The 17,915-nt window shown below is 39.8% G+C and overlaps 2 protein-coding genes across 2 annotated transcripts in view; both read left to right on the top strand.

The window, feature by feature from the left end:
• The first annotated feature begins 403 nt into the window (after positions 1–403).
• PLAC1 (placenta enriched 1) overlaps positions 404–17,915 on the top strand; it is a 198,748-nt gene continuing 181,236 nt past the window's right edge. The window contains exon 1 of the mRNA XM_079764325.1: positions 404–513. The gene's annotated coding sequence lies outside the window, so the exon portion shown is untranslated. The remainder of the gene's footprint in view (positions 514–17,915) is intronic.
• On the top strand, positions 13,472–13,780 carry LOC307095584 (retinal rod rhodopsin-sensitive cGMP 3',5'-cyclic phosphodiesterase subunit gamma-like; the record flags this gene model as incomplete). The annotated part of the gene is made up of 1 exon (XM_079764906.1): positions 13,472–13,780. The coding sequence occupies one exon, from the start codon at positions 13,472–13,474 to the stop codon at positions 13,733–13,735; it is 264 nt and encodes an 87-aa protein (XP_079621032.1). The 3' UTR covers positions 13,736–13,780.

Here is a 17,915-nt window from a genome sequence, read left to right on the forward strand (position 1 = left end):
ATATATTTGAAAGAATGAATGAATAAATGAATGAATTTTGAAAACTGCTCATCAAAATGTTCAGTGTTATCTCTGGGTTTTAAGATTAAGGCTATTTTATTTTCCTTTCTTTTTTATTTTGCTTGAAATTTTTTGCAATGAATATACATTCTTTTTATCAGGAAGAAAATTCTTTTAATTCTTTAAACCACCCTACCCTCATCAGTTACCTATGACTTCCAAGTACCCCTATTTGGCTGAATTCAGAGCAAAGCAGTTGCTTTGTAATTGTAAATCCATATTTGGGTAGGAAGATCAGAATGATAGCAAAAGATATGTTGGCTCTTGAAGAGCTGGAGGCAGAAAAGTGAACTAGGAGGTAAAGATCAACAGGAGCTTCAGTGAAGAAAGACTTGTGCCTTGGAGGAAAGAAAGGAGTTAAGCTGAGTTTTTCAAAGCAGAGCTGCATAACATCAGCTGAGAGCCCCTTGCAAGACCTGACCTGGGGGAGAGGAGCTTGTGTCACTCAGCACAGTGAGTTTTGAAATCTAAATTATTTGTTTAAAATACATTTTTATTGATTTCAGAGAGGAAGGGAGAGGGAGAGAAAGGTAGAAGCATCAATGATGAGAGAGAATCATTGATCGGCTGCCTCCTGCATGCCCCTTACTGGGGATCAAGCCGCAACATGGGCATGTGCTCTGACTAGGAATCAAACCTGTGACCTCCTGGTTCATAGGTTAATGCTTAACCACTGAGCAACACCAGCCGGGCGAAATCTAACTTCTTGACTCAAAATTGTGGATGGACGTAGGACTTAATAAAAGAGTCAAGCTGTGATTTCAAGATTGTGTGGTCTGGTATAGAAATGCCTCATCCCCTTTGGTGGTGACAGTGAAATATGACAAAAACCTCCTGTTTGAAGAAATCCTTGATTCTCTATTTTTTCTGAGGCTGTAAGAAAAGAAATTGTATTATGTTCTTTCAGTAACTGATTGGACACACTTTGGGACTTAATATGTGTGTTTTCCCAAACACTATCCTCCCCAATATCATCCTCATCACCAGAAGTTAATCTCCTGCTAACATTTCTCCTATACTGTAGTATGCTAAGTAAGTGCTCATTTTCTTCCTGGCCTTGAGTTACAAAATGCTGTCTTCTGTTGCCCAAGTGTTGGAAAGTGCAGGCTCCGGGAAAAGGGTGGTGGTAGATAGAAATAAAATACAGGATGCCCAGTTAAAACTGAATTTCAGATAACCAATTAATTTTTAAATATAAGTATAACCCAGATATTGCATGAAACACACTTATGTCAAATAATTTGTTCTTTTTTTTTTTTACCTAAAATTCAAATTTTATTGGGTGCTTTTTAAAAAAATATATTTTTATTGATTTCAGAGATGAAGGGAGAGAGAGAGAGAGAGAGAGAGAGAGAGAGAGAGAGAGACATCAGTGATGAGAGAGAATCATTGATTGGCTGCTTCCTACAAGCCCCACACTGGGGATTGAGCCTGCAACCTCGGTATGTACTCTTGACCGGAATTGAACACAGGACCTTTCGGTCCTCAGGCCAACACTCTATCCACTAAACCAAACCGGCTAGGGCTAATTGGGTGGTTTTTGTTGTTAAATCTGGCAACCCTAGTGAGAGGGGAAAAAACCTGCCTTGTGATACAAACATTTTTTTTTAGCACTGTTCATCTAAAATTTATCATATTTTAGATGGACTTCCAATTTACAAAAGGGAAAAAAATAACTGATTAACTCAAGATTAGACAGAAAATCAGTCCTAGGGCTGAAAATTTAAGTTTTCAAGTTCTCCAACACATGATCTAATTCAGTGATCTTTTCATCAATAGTTTATTGCCTAGAAAGAAGCAGGATTAGAATGATCACAAAAGCATATATTCCCATGAAATGTAAAATTTAAAAACAATCTAAAGGCAATGACTTTAAAGTTTTAATTTTCTTCAGACCATGGGCATGATATTATTTTGTCTCTAAGATAGTGTCAAAGTGTGGTCCCTGAACTACCTATATCAGAATCATCTGGGAAGTAGTATATAAATTCAGAAAGTGAAGATAATTGATCCTTTTAAGGATTGAGCCTATGGATTTTGTCTCACTGGCACCACAATCACTTTCTCCTTAATCTCCAGAGCCTTTAATTCCAATAATAGCTTTTATCTGGAGGATCTCAATGGCAGAAGGCTTGTTGGTTCTTTTTAAGATTTTGTTTTCTCCATTTCACATTATGAAAGTAAAATTGTTACAAGGTAGAATTATTAAAAAGCAAAAGTAGCCCTGGCTGGTATAGCTCAGTAGTAAGAGCATCAGCACTTGAACCCAAATGGTTTTGGATTTGATTCCCTGTCAAGGGCAATCAGGTTTGATCCCTTGCCCTGGTCGGGCGCTTGCAGGAGGCAAAGGTCTCTCTTTCCCTCTCTCTCTTTCTGTCTCCCCCTCCCTCCTTCCCTTCCATTCTCTCTAAAAATCAGTGTGTGTGGGGGGGGGGGGTAGCAAAAATGAAGAGGAATTTGATACCTTTCCTAACACACCAAATGAAGGAATCCAAAAGAACTATTAATGTAAGAGAATGGATGATTGACCTGGCCTATATTATACCAAATTTAAATTTATCTTGGAAGCAGAAGTCTCTATCACCTTTGTCTTGCCTTGTTGCCTAGCCATCCCATAAAATTTACTCTTTACTTTTCCTAGTCCTGACTCCAAAGAAACTAACCATATCTTAATAATATAGTACAGAGCCACAGTGTAATTGCCCCAGGTCAATAGTATACCCTATCAGATTGGAGAGAAGAATTTATTGTCAAAAATTAAAAAGAGCTCGGCCGGCGTGGCTCAGTGGTTGAGCATTGGCCTATGAGCCAGGGTCACAGTTCGATTCCCAGTCAGGGCACATGACCGGGTTGTGGGCTCAATCCCCAATGTGGGGCATGCAAGAGGCAGCTGATCAGTGATTTACTCTCAACATTGATGTTTCTATCTCTTTTTCCCTCTCCCTTCCTCTCTGAAATCAATAAAAAATATTTTTAAAAATTTAAAAAGAATGAGGTCAAGAAGTGCAACTTGACTTTCAAAGCATCCCTAGGACATGTGTATAACCAGAATGACTATTTAAATTGAGGAATTACTATTATTATGTATTAGAGCAAAACAAGTGTGTTCAATCAACCTTTCATTTCACATTTATAGCAAACAGTCTCACATTCAGACAATTCCTTAATCACACACAAATAAAAATAACGTAAATAGTTTGGTAATTTACCCCATGCTACTAAAATGCAAGTAACCTAAGATGGCTCGGCTATGGTGATCTCATCTAATTTTATCACCAGGGACTCCATTCTTTTTAGTTATTCTTATGTGCTGCCAGTTGATACTTGCCTAAATATTTCCTTCATACTCAGAACATTATAGTTACTTTTTCAGGCTTCAAATATTTCCAACTAATTCTAGAAATTCAAGAGGCATGCCTGAAACTCTGACAGCTGTAGTTGAGACCAAAAATAGTCAGGCCTGCTCTAGGAGACACATTAAGCAAACAGAACCAGGAGTTTGAAGGTGACAGCTGAATAGGCATCAATAGCAAACTGTCAGGTGCCCAGTTGATCCAGAAATGGGGATAGACAGATTCTATCTCTAGAAATAGCACAGAAGATGCCAATAACTTATGGGATATACTACTTGATAGTATAAATCTTCCTTTCCATTTTCTGGTTGTTCCTCAGGAACCTTAAACTTGCTGTGAAAATTAATGTGTTTAATGAATAATCTTTGACATTGACTTGTTCTGCTCCTGTTGTTTTCAAGTCACTTGGCTAGGCACTGTCTACAAAGAAGTTTATGATACAGTCTCTACTCACATGGCATTTTCACACCAGTTGGGGAAACAAAACAAGTATGGGAAAGTCCTGTTTTATGAGGGGTTAGATTCCTGGTGAGCAAAAATAATTTATAAACAAAATACCCCTCAAAAAATCCTTTGAAAGGTGCTATATTGGAGATAGACATAATTTCTCAGCAAGTCCAACACAGGTTTGTTTTTATCTTTTCCTCCAAGATTATACCCAATCATTCTTTTTTAGTCAAGAACCAAGCCAACTAGCTTGCATATAGGGACCATATTGAATTTATAAAGCACATACAGAGATGGGCAAAATTAGGTTAATAATAATAAATAACATAACAAATAAATAATACAATAATAAGCTTCATTTTTACAACTGTAAACATGTAAGCATGAGAAGCACTCAATGAGAGACCCACAGGAACCAATGCCGTCTGAGGGAAAAGAAGATAGACATCTCCCAGTTTGAGTTAACTCCAGGGCAAAGCTTGAGTTAAATGGTGGATAAAATTGTCAACACAGTTTCAATTGCTTTCTTTTCCTAAATCCTCACAGTCCCTCACAGCCCCTTGTAGCCTCGGCCAGCCCTCGCAGCCCTGGCTGGCCCTCGCAACCCCAGCTTCGTCCGGAAGGTCGTCCAGAAGGACGTCCAGAAGGTCGTACAGCTGTTTGGTCTAATTAGTATATTAGCTCTTTATTATATAGGATTTTCTTTATCCATTCATCCATCAAAGAAAATTAGGTTGTTTCTATATATTAGCTATTGTGAATAATGCTGCAGTAAACATGGGAATGCAGCTATATCTTTGATATCCTGTTTTCATTTATATTGGATATATACCCAGGAGTGGAATCACTGGATCATATGGTAGTTATATTTATAATTTTTTGAGGAACTTCCATGCTATTTTCCATAGTGGTTGCACCAATTTACATTTCTACCAACAGTGCACAGGATTCCCTTTTCTTCACATCTTCACCAAAACTTATCTCTTTTCTTATGTCAGTCTTTCTGATAGGTATGAGGTGATATCTCATTGTGATTTTTTAAAATTTAAATTCTTTATTGTTTAAAGTATTACATATGTTCCCTTTTCCCCCCATTGACCTCTCCCCAGCCATTCCCACCCCCATCACATGCCCTCACCCCTGTACTGTCTGTGTCCATGGGTTATGCTTATATGCATGCATACAAGTCCTTTGTCACTGTGATTTTTATTTGCATTTTCCTGATGATTAATGATGTTGAGCATTTTTCCCACACATTTTGGGCCATTTGTATGTCTTCTTTGAAGAAATGTCTAGTCAGTTCCTCTGCCTATTTTTAATCAGATTATATCTTTTCCCCCTTCTTTCTTGGATTGTATGAATTCTTTATGTACTTTGCATATTAACCCTTCATCATACATGATTTGCAAATATTTTTTCCCATTCCGTAGGTTGCCTTTTCAGTTTTTGATGGTTTTCTTTGCTGTGCAGAAGCTTTTTAGTTTGATGTTGTCCCACTTGTTTATTTTTGCTTTTGTTACCTTTGCTTTTGGTGTCAAATCTAAAAATTCATTGCCAAGACCAATGTTAAGGAGCTTTTTTAATATGTTGTCTTTCAGGAGTTTTAGGGTTTCTGGTCTTATGCTCAATTCTTTAATCCATTTTGAGTAGTTTTTGTGTATGGTATAATATAGTGATCGAGTTTCATTCTTTTGCATGTGGCTGTCCAGTTTTCTTAGCATCATTTACTGGAGAGACTATCCTTTCCTCATTGTGTATATTCCTGGCTCCTTTGTCATAAATTAATTGACCATATATGGTTTGTTGACCATATATGGTTTATTTCTGGGCTCTCTATTCTGTTCCATTGATCTATATATCTGATTTTATGCATATCCCATACTCTTTTGATTACTATAGCTTTGTAATGTAGTTTGAAATCAGGAAGTGTGATGCATTAAGTTTTATGCTTTTTCTGAAGCTTTTATGGGGGGTACTATTTGGGGTCTTTGGTGATTCCATATGAATTTTATAATTGTTTTTTTCTATTTTGGTGGAAAATGCCATTAGAATTTTAATAGGGATTGCATTGAACCTGTCAATTGCTTTGGGTAGTATGAACATTTGAAGAGCATTAACACTTGTAATCCATGAGCATAGAATATCTTTCCATTTAATTTGTGTCTTCTTTAATTTCTTCATCAATAACTTATAGTTTTCAGTGTACAGGGATTTCATTTCCTTGGTTAAATTTATTCCTATGTGTTTTATTCTTTTTGATGCAATTGTAAATGGGATTTTAAAATATTTCTCTTTTTGATGATTTTTTAGTGTATAGATATGCAACTGATTTTTTATATATTGATTTTGTATCCTGCATCTCTACTGAATTTGTTTATTAGTTCTAACAGTTTTTTGGTGGGGTCTTTGGGCTTTTCTGTGTATAATGTTATTTGCAAATAGAGACAGTTTAACTTCCTTCTTTCTGATTTGGATGTCATTTATTTCTTTTACTTGCCTAATTGCTCTAGTTAGAACATACAGTACTATGTTGAATAGAAGTGGAGAGGGTAGGCATGCTTGTTTTCCTCATGATCTTAGAGGGCAAACTTTTAGCTTGTTATCATTGACTATGATGTTAGTTCTGGGATTATCATGTATGGCCTCTATTATGGCTAGGTACATTCCCTCTACACCTAGTTATTTCAGAGTTTTTATCATGAATGAACATTGAGTTTTGTCAAAAGCTTTTTCTGCATCTATTGAGATGATCATATAATTTTTATTATTCATTTTGCTAATGTGGTATATCACATTGATTTGTGGATGTTGAAACATCCTTGCATTCCTGGAATAAACCCTACTTGATCATGGAATATGATACTTCTAATGCATTGTTAAATTCAGTTTGCTAATTTTTTTTTGAGGATTTTTCTATCAATGTTCATTGGGGATACTGGCCTGTAATTTTTTTTTTATCTTCAGTGTCTTTGTCTGATTTTGGTATCAGGGTAATTCTGACCTTATAAAATGAGTTTAAAAGTGCTATATCCTCTTCTGTTTTTTGAAAAGTTTGAGAAGAATTGATATTAATTCTTCTTTAAATGTTTGCTAGAATTCACCAGTGATACCATCTGGTTTTCTTTGTTGGGAGGTTTTTGGTTACTGATTTGATCTTTTTACTAGTCATTAATCTGTTCACATTTTCTATTTCTTTATGGTTCAGTCTTGGTAAGTTGTATGATTTTAGGAATTTATCCATTTTTTTCTAGGTGTCCAATTTGATGGCATAGTTCACAGTAGTCTCTTACGATCCTTTGAATTTCTATGGTATCACTTGTAGTGTCTCCTCTTTCATTTATAATTTTATTTGTTTTATCTTTTTTCTTGGTAAGTCTAGCTAAAAATTTGTCTATTTTGTTTATCTTTATAAAAACAGCTCTTAGTTTCACAGATCCTTTCTATTGTCTTTTTAGTTTCTATTTCAGGTCTGATATTTGTTATTTTCTTTTTTCTTCTAACTTTGCACATAGTTTGCGCTTCTTTTTCTAGTTCCTTGAGTTGTAAAGTTAGGTTGTTTATTTGAGATTTTTCTTAATGTAGACATTTATTGCTATGAACACCCCTCTTAGAACTGCTTTTACTGTATCCCATAACACCCCATTGTTAACTATTATAGCAAGTGGTTTACATGTGGTGTATCAAATGAGAGACACATGCCTTACGTGTTAAACATAACTTCAACCCTGGCTGCATGGCTCAGTTTGTTGGAGCATCATCTCATACACCAAAAGGTTGTGGGTTTGATTCCTGGTCAGGGCACATACCTAGGTTTTGGGTTCATTCCCCAGTCAGGGCATGTGCTGGAAGCAACCAACTGATGTTTCTCTCTCGTATCAATGTTCCTGTCTTTCTCTCTTACTCTCTCTCTAAAATCAATAAAAACATATAATTGGGTGAGGATTAAAAATAACAAGTTCAGGGTAGGGAGACATAACTGAATGTGTGTTGGCACAGAGGATTCAGGCTGAAGTGATTTTTGAACTTGATAAGGAGTACTAGTAACAGAATTGTAGGGGAGGGGAGGAGTTAAAGTGAAGCACAGAGAAATCCAAGGTGTAGACAATTAGGTATGCTCAAAATTCCAGAAGTAAATGGGGATGGATGAGGAAGGCTGTGTTACAGAACATTAGAAATTGCTGTTGCAAGGGGAAGGTAGGGAGGTGTGGCCATACGATTAAAGGCCTTGAATGCCAGGCTGTGATTCTAGAGTCATTATTTGAGATTTTTCACCCAAGAGTGACAAAATTATCCAAATACAGACACTTCCTACTGGAAGCCTTACTGGACCACTTCCCCCTCCTGGATCTCACTCTTCCTATTTCAAATTCTGTTGACACTGATTGCTCTTCCCGCAATATAATTTTGACCTTTTATCACCTCATCTTGGGAACTAAATGTTTTCTCTGTGTGGTGTGGGGTGTGGGAGAGAGAAAATTATCTTTTCTCTGAAGATATGGCCTCCCTTTCACTTCCTGTCCACCACACAAAGCTTAGCACAGTGTGGGTTCTGAAGGACTACTTAGTGAATTAACTCAGTGATTAATATTCATAGATGTGCCTAATTGGAGAAGGAAAAACAATGTGTCTCATAGGCAGGGCAAGCGCTGACTCTGTAAGGAAGATAGTAAAATAAAAGAAAGGTGGACAGGTTTCCCTGACATAGGCTCATTCCTGAATTCTCAAAATCAAGTTTTTTGAAAAATTTCCTAAATATCTTTGCCTAAGTTAACCAAGGACCTGCCAAGCCAAACAAAGGCCGGCTGGCTAACTAATGTAATGGCTGCAGGGAATGGAAGGCTGGCTAGGAAGAGCTGCCCTAAGTGCAGTCTTGTGGGGGAGATCTGCTTTCGTAGAGCCCAGAGGAGGAAGAGAAATAGCCTCTATCTTTAATCATAGCTATTCAAGAAACAGGCTCTGCTGAGAGCAGCAAACTCTGAGAGAAAAAAATATATATATAGTCTTTGCAAAGGAAACTTTTTTCTAACCCGGGGTGAACCTGAGGAGTCAAACTGTAAAGGGACTGGGAGGGAGAGCCTAGATATAAAATGAAAGAAGAGTACCTGTTATACCCCTCCTTCCAAAGCCAAATCTCCATGTTTGTCACAGTCCATCTTTCCAAATACTCATAAATTAACCTCTCTGTGACTAATCTGGAAGCCCTATGCTTTTCTAATATTAATCTGCATGATTATTTTGCAAAAGACTCCAAGCATATCAACAGGAGAAACAAGATGCGACGAATTCTGGTTAGATCTTGTCTCCTTCTTCATGTTCAAAATAATGTCATTGCCAACAATTCAGAGCCTTGATACTTACCACCCTCCCCTGGCCCCACACTGCTTTCTGGATTCCAAGCTGAAACTATTTCCAGGGCTCCAAAATGACCCCTTCTTGGACCTTTACCATTGAGAGTCCCAACCCTCATCCTGCCTGTCTTGTCCAGATGTTAGGGAGAACACATTTTGATTTAACTAATGCACACTAAGGTATAAGTGAGGTCATATACAAACTTGCCCCGGTGTGATTGAATTTTCAGAGGGGCCTTTGTAAGGAACAGAATTCTGAACAGTCAAACTTCCAGAGTTATTTTGGGTCAATGTGTGATGAGACAAGTCTTATTTGGCCAACTCAAGTATACCATATGAGTAACAACAACAGCTACATCTGATGCCATTTCCTTCTGTTGGAATGTTCTGGCCTCTCCTGTCTCCCTCTCCAAGTTCTTATTTTTTTCTTCAGGGGTCAGCTCAAGGCTTACCCACGAAGCCTGCCCAGAGTGCACCTGAATTTCTGCCCCACTCAGAAGTCATTGCTCCTCACTTGTTCCATCTGAGTTAATTTGGTTTCCTCAAGCATATCCTGAGCTCTGTGAGAGCAGGAATCATGTTTTTAAACTTGTCTGTCTTCCACAGATCATAGCATGATTCTGGACTCTTAGAAGGGTAGAATGAATTTTCATATTAACCATCATTGCTTTCCCACATGTTATCTGATTTGAGTCACAGCAACTCCATAAATATATAATAGGATGTCATTACTCCTATTTTACAGAGGAACTTATGTGGTGGAGCAGGTAACACTACTGAAAAAGAAGAGATTGATTTAAAATTTTGTCTCCCTTTTATTTCTTGGAATTCTCAATTCATCAGTCAATACAATATTTTTGAGTTTGACCTCTATGACCAGCACTGTGCTACTGGAAATGTAAAAGAGGCATAGAACTGAAACCCCGCCCTCAAGTCAGTCATGAAGCAATGTCTCTAAACTTAGATGATTATCACAAATGCCATCCCTAGAGAATCTGACTCAGTAGGTCTGGGTTATGGCCAGGTCTTTCTCAAAGCTACTTGAAGAATTCTGATAAACAGCCATGACTGAAAATCACTGCTCCAGTGATCTATATATTTTTAGGTTTCGATAGATCTGTGAAGATGATAAAGTCAGGTGTTTCCCAAAGAGTGTGGGTAGGGGGGAGCACACTAGTGATGGGACTGAAACACAACTTTATTTTTATTTATTTTATTTTTTAAAAATATATTTTATTGATTTTTTACAGAGAGGAAGGGAGAGGGATAGAGAGTTAGAAACATCGATGAGAGAGAAACATTGATCAGCTGCTTCCTGCACACCCCCTACTGGGGATGTGCCCACAACCAGGGTACATGCCCTTGACCGAATTCGAACCTGGGACCCTTCAGTCCGCAGGCTGACACTCTATCCAGTGAGCCAAACCAGTTAGGGCCAAACTTTATTTTTAGATATATATTTTCATGTACATTAGGAAAGATATAGCCATTTTATAAACCTATTATTTCACCAATATGATAATTTCCTTTTATTAAAATGTATTTAATTCTGACAAATATTATAACATGGATAAACCTTGAAGACATATGCTAAGTGAAATAAGCCAGTCAAAAGAGGATAAATACTATATGATTCCAGTTATATGAGATACCTAGAAACATACAATCTTCTAAAACTAAGTCAGGGAGAATCAAAAAACCTGAATAAACTGATAACAACTAGTGGAATTGAAGCAGTAATAAAAAACCTCCCAACTAATAAAAGTCCTTGACAAGATGGCTTCATAAGGGAGTTTTACTAAAAATTCAAAGAAGAACTAAAACCTATCTTTCTTAAACTATTCCAAACAATTCAAGAGGAAGGAAAACTTCCAAGATCTTTTAATGAGGCCAGCATTATCCTAATACCAAAACCAGATAAAGACACCACAAAGAAAGAGAATTACTGGCTAATATCCCCGATGAACATAGATGCTAAAATCCTCAACAAAATATTAACAAATCGGAACCAGCAATATATTACAAAGATCATACACAATGACCAAGTAGGATTTATTCTGGGGATGCAAGGCCAGTACAATATCCACAAATCAATAAGTGTAATACATCACATAAACAAAATGAAGGATAAAAATCACATAATCATATCAATAGATGCATAAAAAGCATTTGACAAAATCCAGCACCCATTTTTTTATTTAAAAAAAAAACACGCAGCAATATGGGACTGGAGGGATCAGACCTCAACATAGTAAAGGCTATTATATAGCCTGACAAACCTACAGCCAACATCATGCTTAATGGGCAAAAACTAAAAATGTTTCCCTAAGAACAGAAACAAGACAGAGATGTCCATTTTTCACCACTTTTATACAACATAGTACTGGAAGTCCTATCCACAGTGATCAGACAGGAAGAAAAAAATAAAAGGCATCCAAATTGGGAAGGAGGAAATCAAACTCTAATTACTCACAGATGGCATGATATTATACATAGAAAACCCCAAGGACTCCACCAAAAACCTACTATCCTATATATTAAAAGACTAATATGCAAATAGACCGAACGGTGGAACAACCGAACAACTGAACAACTGGTCGTATGACGTGCACTGACCACCAGGGGACATGTGCAGAACATGGTGGGCGTTGGCTGCAGTGGGATAGTGGAGCAGGTGAGCGGGAGTGCCAGACCAAGGTGGGGTGCCGGTCGCTGTCATCGGGGTGAACCTCTGGTGGTTAATGAAAATTCTTTGCTCCCGCATGCCACGGTCCTGCCTGGTGCTCACACCTGCTGCCAGCGCCAGCCCCACTTTCACCTGCAGCCGGCGCCAGAGCCGCTGCTTGCACCCGTTGCCAGTGCCCAGCACCGGTCCCAATCACTCGGGGCCATCAGTGGATACGAGTGGTGGCTGCCAGCTCTGATCGCCCTTGAGGGCTTCTCCACCTCCCCTTGCTCCTGAAGGGTGATTGGGGCAACAGACGCCTCTCGCACCCACTGAAGGCACTGGCCCTGCTCACACCCACTGCTGGTGCCAGCCCCAATCATTATTTGCCATCAGCGCATGGGAGTGGCAGCGGCAGGAGCAGTGCTGCTGGCAGACAGGGGACTGGGGTCCGCGGCAGGAGGGGCTGAGCAGGTGGGCGAAGGATGGTCTGAGACCTGCCCCTGTGCTTACTGCAGCCTCGTGGCCCACAGTTCCTTTCAAGGTGCATGAATTCATGCACTGGGCCCCTAGAATTTAATAAATGAATTCAGCAAAGTAGCAGAATACAAAATTAACATCCATTTTGTGTTTTTGCATGTACCTGTCCAAATTCCAAAAGGGAACCCTAGTATACTGCTGGTGGGAATGCAGACTGGTATTTTTATAAACAAATAATGAACTCTCAGAAAGAGAAAGTTTAAAAAATCCCATTTACTATCACAACAAAAAAAAACACACACAACATACCTAGGAATAAACTTAACCAAGGAGGTAAAAGACCTGTACTTGGAAAACTATAGGACATTGAAAAAAAGTAGTAGAGGAAGATACAAACAAGTGAAAGCATATACTGTTTTCATGGATTGGAAGAATTAACATCATTAAAATGTTCATTCTAGCCAAAGCAATCTACAGATTCAACACAATCCCCATTAAAATACCAATGGTAGGATGCTGCTGCGGAGCATAGCCATGGGCAGCCAGGCAGTGGCCTCAGCTTCCCTGTGCTCCGGGCCAAGCCAACTCTCTAGCTGGGAGTGGTGCCACAGGCTTCCTGGAGGCGGCAGCACTCTGCCCAGGCTGCAGCACATCCAGGGGCATGAAGGCGGTTTTCTGGAAGTCGGGACTGGACTGAGAAGTGGGGAGGCCCAGGACAGCAGCCAGTCAGTGTGTTTCATCTTTGTCTCAAAGAAGAGCTGCTTCAGGAGAGAGTCCTGCCCTGCTCGCTGTTTCTGATCACACTTCGCTCCCTGTCCTGGCCCATCCTTAGCTCCGTAGCTCGCCCTCCCTTCAGGCCTCTGACTGCACCTGAGCTCCTTCCCCATCCCCTGGAATTCTGGGTGGTGCCCGCCCCAGAAGCCCCGACAAACTCATTAGTGTGGCATCAGGGGACAGTGCTAATCAGCTTACCCGGCAGCAGAATAAATGCCCGCTGACCCCTGGTGAAGGAAGCCACTACTCACACCGATGCCCCCCTGAGACCTGCCCAGTGCCTGCGCCTAGTGTGAGGGAGTCCAGAAGCCCAAGGTTGCCACAGGGTCTCTGCCAGCCTGGCCATGAACCTGGAGCCACCCAAGGCCGAGATCTTCTCTGCCGCCAGGGTGATAGGGGGCCCCGTCACTCCCAGGAAAGGGCCCCCCAAATTCAAGCAGCGGCAAACCAGGCAGTTCAAGAGCAAGCCCCCCAAGAAAGGTGTCCAAGTGTTTGGGGACGACATCCCTGGAATGGAAGGCCTGGGGACAGACATCACGGTCATCTGCCCACGGGAAGCCTTCAACCACCTGGAGCTGCACAAGCTGGCCCAGTATGGCATCATCTAGCTGCACCTGCTGTCCCAACCCCCGTGTGCCCCCCCCCACACACACACACTCAGAATTAGTGTGAGGAGGCCAACCTGCAGCCAGGGCGTCAGGATTGCAAGATCGTGTCTGGAGACCTTCAAAGGGAAGCGACATCAGGCCCCCGGACATCAGGAGCCCCCCCGCCTCCTCTCAGGATGCCCTTGCAGGCCGGCCAGGCCCTGCCTGACCTCCCGGAAGACTGGCCCACATCCCCTCTCCTCCTGCAGCTGGAAAACCAGGGCAGGAGGAGCTCTGCCCATAGCCACTCCTGGCTGGTGCCACCGGGTCAGCATGGTGGGTGGCCATGCTCACTATCCCTGTTTCAAAATAAAATGATCATGCCTCCATCAAAAAATAAAAAATAAAAATAAAAATAAAATACCAACGGTATATTTAACAGATCTAGAAAAATATTACAAAAATTTATATGGAACCACAAAAGATCCCGAATAGCCACAGCAATCTTGAGAAAGAAGAACAAAGGTGGAGGGATCACAACACCAGATATCAAATTATACTACAAGGCCACTGTAATCAAAACAGCCTGGTACTGACACAAGAACAGGCATGTAGATCAATGGAACAGAACAGAGAGCCCAGAAATCGACCCACACCAATATGGTCAATTAATATTTGACAAAGAAGACAAGAGCATACAATGGAGTAAAGACAGTCTCTTCAATAAATGGTGCTGGGAAAATTGGACAGATACATGCAAAAAACAAAACAAACAAACAAACAAACAAAAAACAAAATTAAACTAGACCACTAAGTTACACCAAATACAATAATAAACTCAAAATGGATAAAATACTTAAATGTAAGTCACAAAACCATAAAAATCCTAGAAGAAAACATCGGCAGCAAAATCTCAGACCTCTCACCTAACAGAATTTTCACTGAAACATCTCCCAGTGCAAGAGAAACAAAGGAAAAAATAAACAAACGGGACTGCATCAAAATAAAAAGCTTCTCACAGCAAAAGAAATTATCATTAAAATTAAAATGGAACCCACTGTATGGGAGAATATATTTACCAATGATACATCTGATAAGGAGTTAATTTTGAAAATATATACAGAACTCATACAGCTCAACAAAAAGAAGAAAGATAAGCCAATTAAAAATGGGCAAAGGACCTAAATAGACACTTTTCCAAAGTGGGCATACAGATGGTCAAGAGACATATGAAAATATATTCAATGTCACTAATCATCTGAGAGATGCAAATTAAGATGACAATGAGGTACCACCTCATACCTGCCAGAATGGCTACCATCAATAAATCAACAAAAAACAAGTGCTTCTGAGGTTGTGGAGAAAAGGGAACCCTAGTATACTGCTGGTGGGAATGCGGACTGGTGCAGCCACTATGGAAAACAATATGTAGTTTCCTTAAAAAAATTAAAAATGGAACTGCCGTTTGGCCCAGCAATCCCACTTCTAGGAATATATCCTAAAAATTCCAAAACACCAGTCACAAAGAAGATATGAACCCCTATGTTCATAGCAACATTATTTATAATAGCTAAGATTTAGAAACAGCCTAAGGGTCCATTAGCAGATGAGAGGATAAAAAAGCTGTGGTACATTTACACCATGGAATATTATGTGGCTGTAAAAAATAAGGATCTCTTACCCTTTGAGACAGTATGGATAGAACTGGAGATTATTATGCTAAGCAAAATAATCCAGTCAGAGAAAGATAAGTATCACACAATCTCACTTATATGTGGAATCTAATGAACAAAATAAATTGATCCAGAGGCATGGATGCATGGAACAGTCTGCCAAATCTCAGAGGGGAGATGGGAGGGGGCGGGGGAACAGGAAGAAATTAACCAAAGAACTTATATGCATACTAGTACTAGAGGCCCGGTGCACAAATTCATGCACGAGTGGGGTCCCTCGGCCTGGCTGGCGATCAGGCTTGATTGGGGCCAGCCAGCCAGGGGGAGGGACCACGGGAGGTTAGTCAGCCAGGGGGAGGGACTGTGGGAGGTTGGCCAGCCATGGGAGGTTGGCTGTGGGAGTGCACTTACCACCAGGGGGAAGCTCCTGTGTTGAGCGTCTGCTCCCTGGTGGTCAGTGCGCACCATAGTGACTGGTCAACTGGTCGTTCGGTTAACTGATCATAATGGTTGCTTAGGCTTTTATATATATATAGATATGCATAGTCCATGGACAGAGACAATAGTGTTGTAAAGACCAGTGGTGGAGCAGGGGCTGGGAGGAGGGGGGCAAAGAGGGTGAAATGTGGGACATCTGTAATACTGTCAACAATTTAAATAAATAAATAAATAATTTTTTTAAATGGCAGTACAACCAGGACTTAGTCATCTATGAAAGGGCATATGTAGGAAGGAGAGGAATCCTGGATGATCCCAAGGTTTCTGAGTCTAGATGATGAGGTTGTGGTAGTTCGCTCAGCTGAAATGAAAAAAAAAATGAGAAGAGGAGATGGTTTGGAGCAAAGGTGAAACATTTAGTTTTGAATATAGGGTATTTGAGGTAATGGTAGAACATCCAAGTAGAGATGATCTCCAAGTAGCTTGAAATATGGAATTGAAGCTTGGGTTAGAAGTTAAAGGTCATTAAACTCATTTTAATTCTGGATACTTTATACAAGGATGGTCTTCCAGTGACATGTTCATTTTTATTTAGCATTGATTTAAAAACATATTGTTTTCATAAAAAAAATTGTGGTGTAAGACTTTGAGTACAAGGGAGTAAACACTTAATTGCCTTCAAAGCCAGAAAACATCAAGGAAAGGGTGGGAATGGCCCAAGTGAGTAATTACAAATTTTCTTTTCTGGAAAGAAAAGAGAGAAAAACCATGGTGTAATTTCCAGTTGTCCTTTCTTGGAGCTTTAATGCATAGAAGGATTTAGTGTCCTTGTTACCCAATGCAACCTTTCAAAGAACTGTTGGATGAGAATTTAGTAATGAACCTTTGGGAACACCTTGTATGGAATCCAGCTCCTCTGCAATTAATGCATTATGACAGCTGCCCAAATGATTTATATCAGGGTATCACATAACACCACCTCATTTGACAAAGAGAGAATAGGAAGATTGACACTATTTGCTGTGTTGTCTGTTACATACTAGCTCAGTATATGAAAGGCTATACCCCCTTAAGCATGACTGACAAAATTCTTGGACTTGCTATCCCACAAAAATCTCATCTCTGATTTCTGTGAGTCAAACTACTGGAAAATGTCCGAGTTGGGGAAAAAACAGCAGGTTTAGCAGATGTTCTGCTGTGCTATGCTCTTAGAAGAGAGCAAGAGAGGAAATGGTTTTCTCTGGACACATTTATAGACAGAAGTACTGTGGGAGCCTTTTCTTCTAAACAAGTTTCCTGGTTTAGAAAACCAGGGGAAAAAAATCAGGGCTGGTCATCAGGGAAACTTATGAAGTTTGTTTTTAGCCCTTTCACCTCTCTTCCTGTCTTCTGTTTCTTTCCTCACAACTAGTTTTTTTTTTTAAGGTTTAAAATGTATTTTAATAATTTGATGCTGCATTGTTGCTCCATTTCTCAGAAAAACTCCAGAAGTATCATGGCCAAATCAAACATGGTACACCAATTTAAAAAATATATAGCACAACTACCTAAGATGGTCAATGCTTAGAGCTACTGTCTGACCTTCAGCATACAGCAACCCTGCTCCCAAGACTGTACTAGGCCTATCAAGAAAAGCTGTGGATAACAATATTAGACACAAAAGGGCCATTCCAGAGTTGTCCTTACCCAAGAAAAAAGTGGAGGCAAGTTAATACAAGATTTTTTAAAGATATACTAAAATGAAAATCTCTAAGAGAAAATGTCTTCCTTAGGACATGAAGGGATAATATATGGGACACAACAGAACCGTATGTATGCTATCTGTGATTTCTCTGGACATTTTTGCCTAAATTCCAACCTGGTAGTGAATGGAATGATGGAGCTAAGGTCATTGGGGGGTGTTTATGGTTTTTGTGGTATATGTGGCAGTGTCTCTGGGGTTGGGAAATTTAAGAATGAGAACACAAATAGAACAAGATAAACAAAGAAAGGAATGATCAAGATTAATGGGGGCTCTAACTGGATCCACTTTGCCATTGTTCCCCCCTCCCAGGCCCTCAGTAATCACATGAGACTTCAGGAATGCATCA

This window comes from Cnephaeus nilssonii (genome assembly GCF_951640355.1).
Source record: "Cnephaeus nilssonii genome assembly, chromosome: X".
In the NCBI taxonomy this organism is placed as follows: Eukaryota; Metazoa; Chordata; class Mammalia; order Chiroptera; family Vespertilionidae; genus Cnephaeus; species Cnephaeus nilssonii.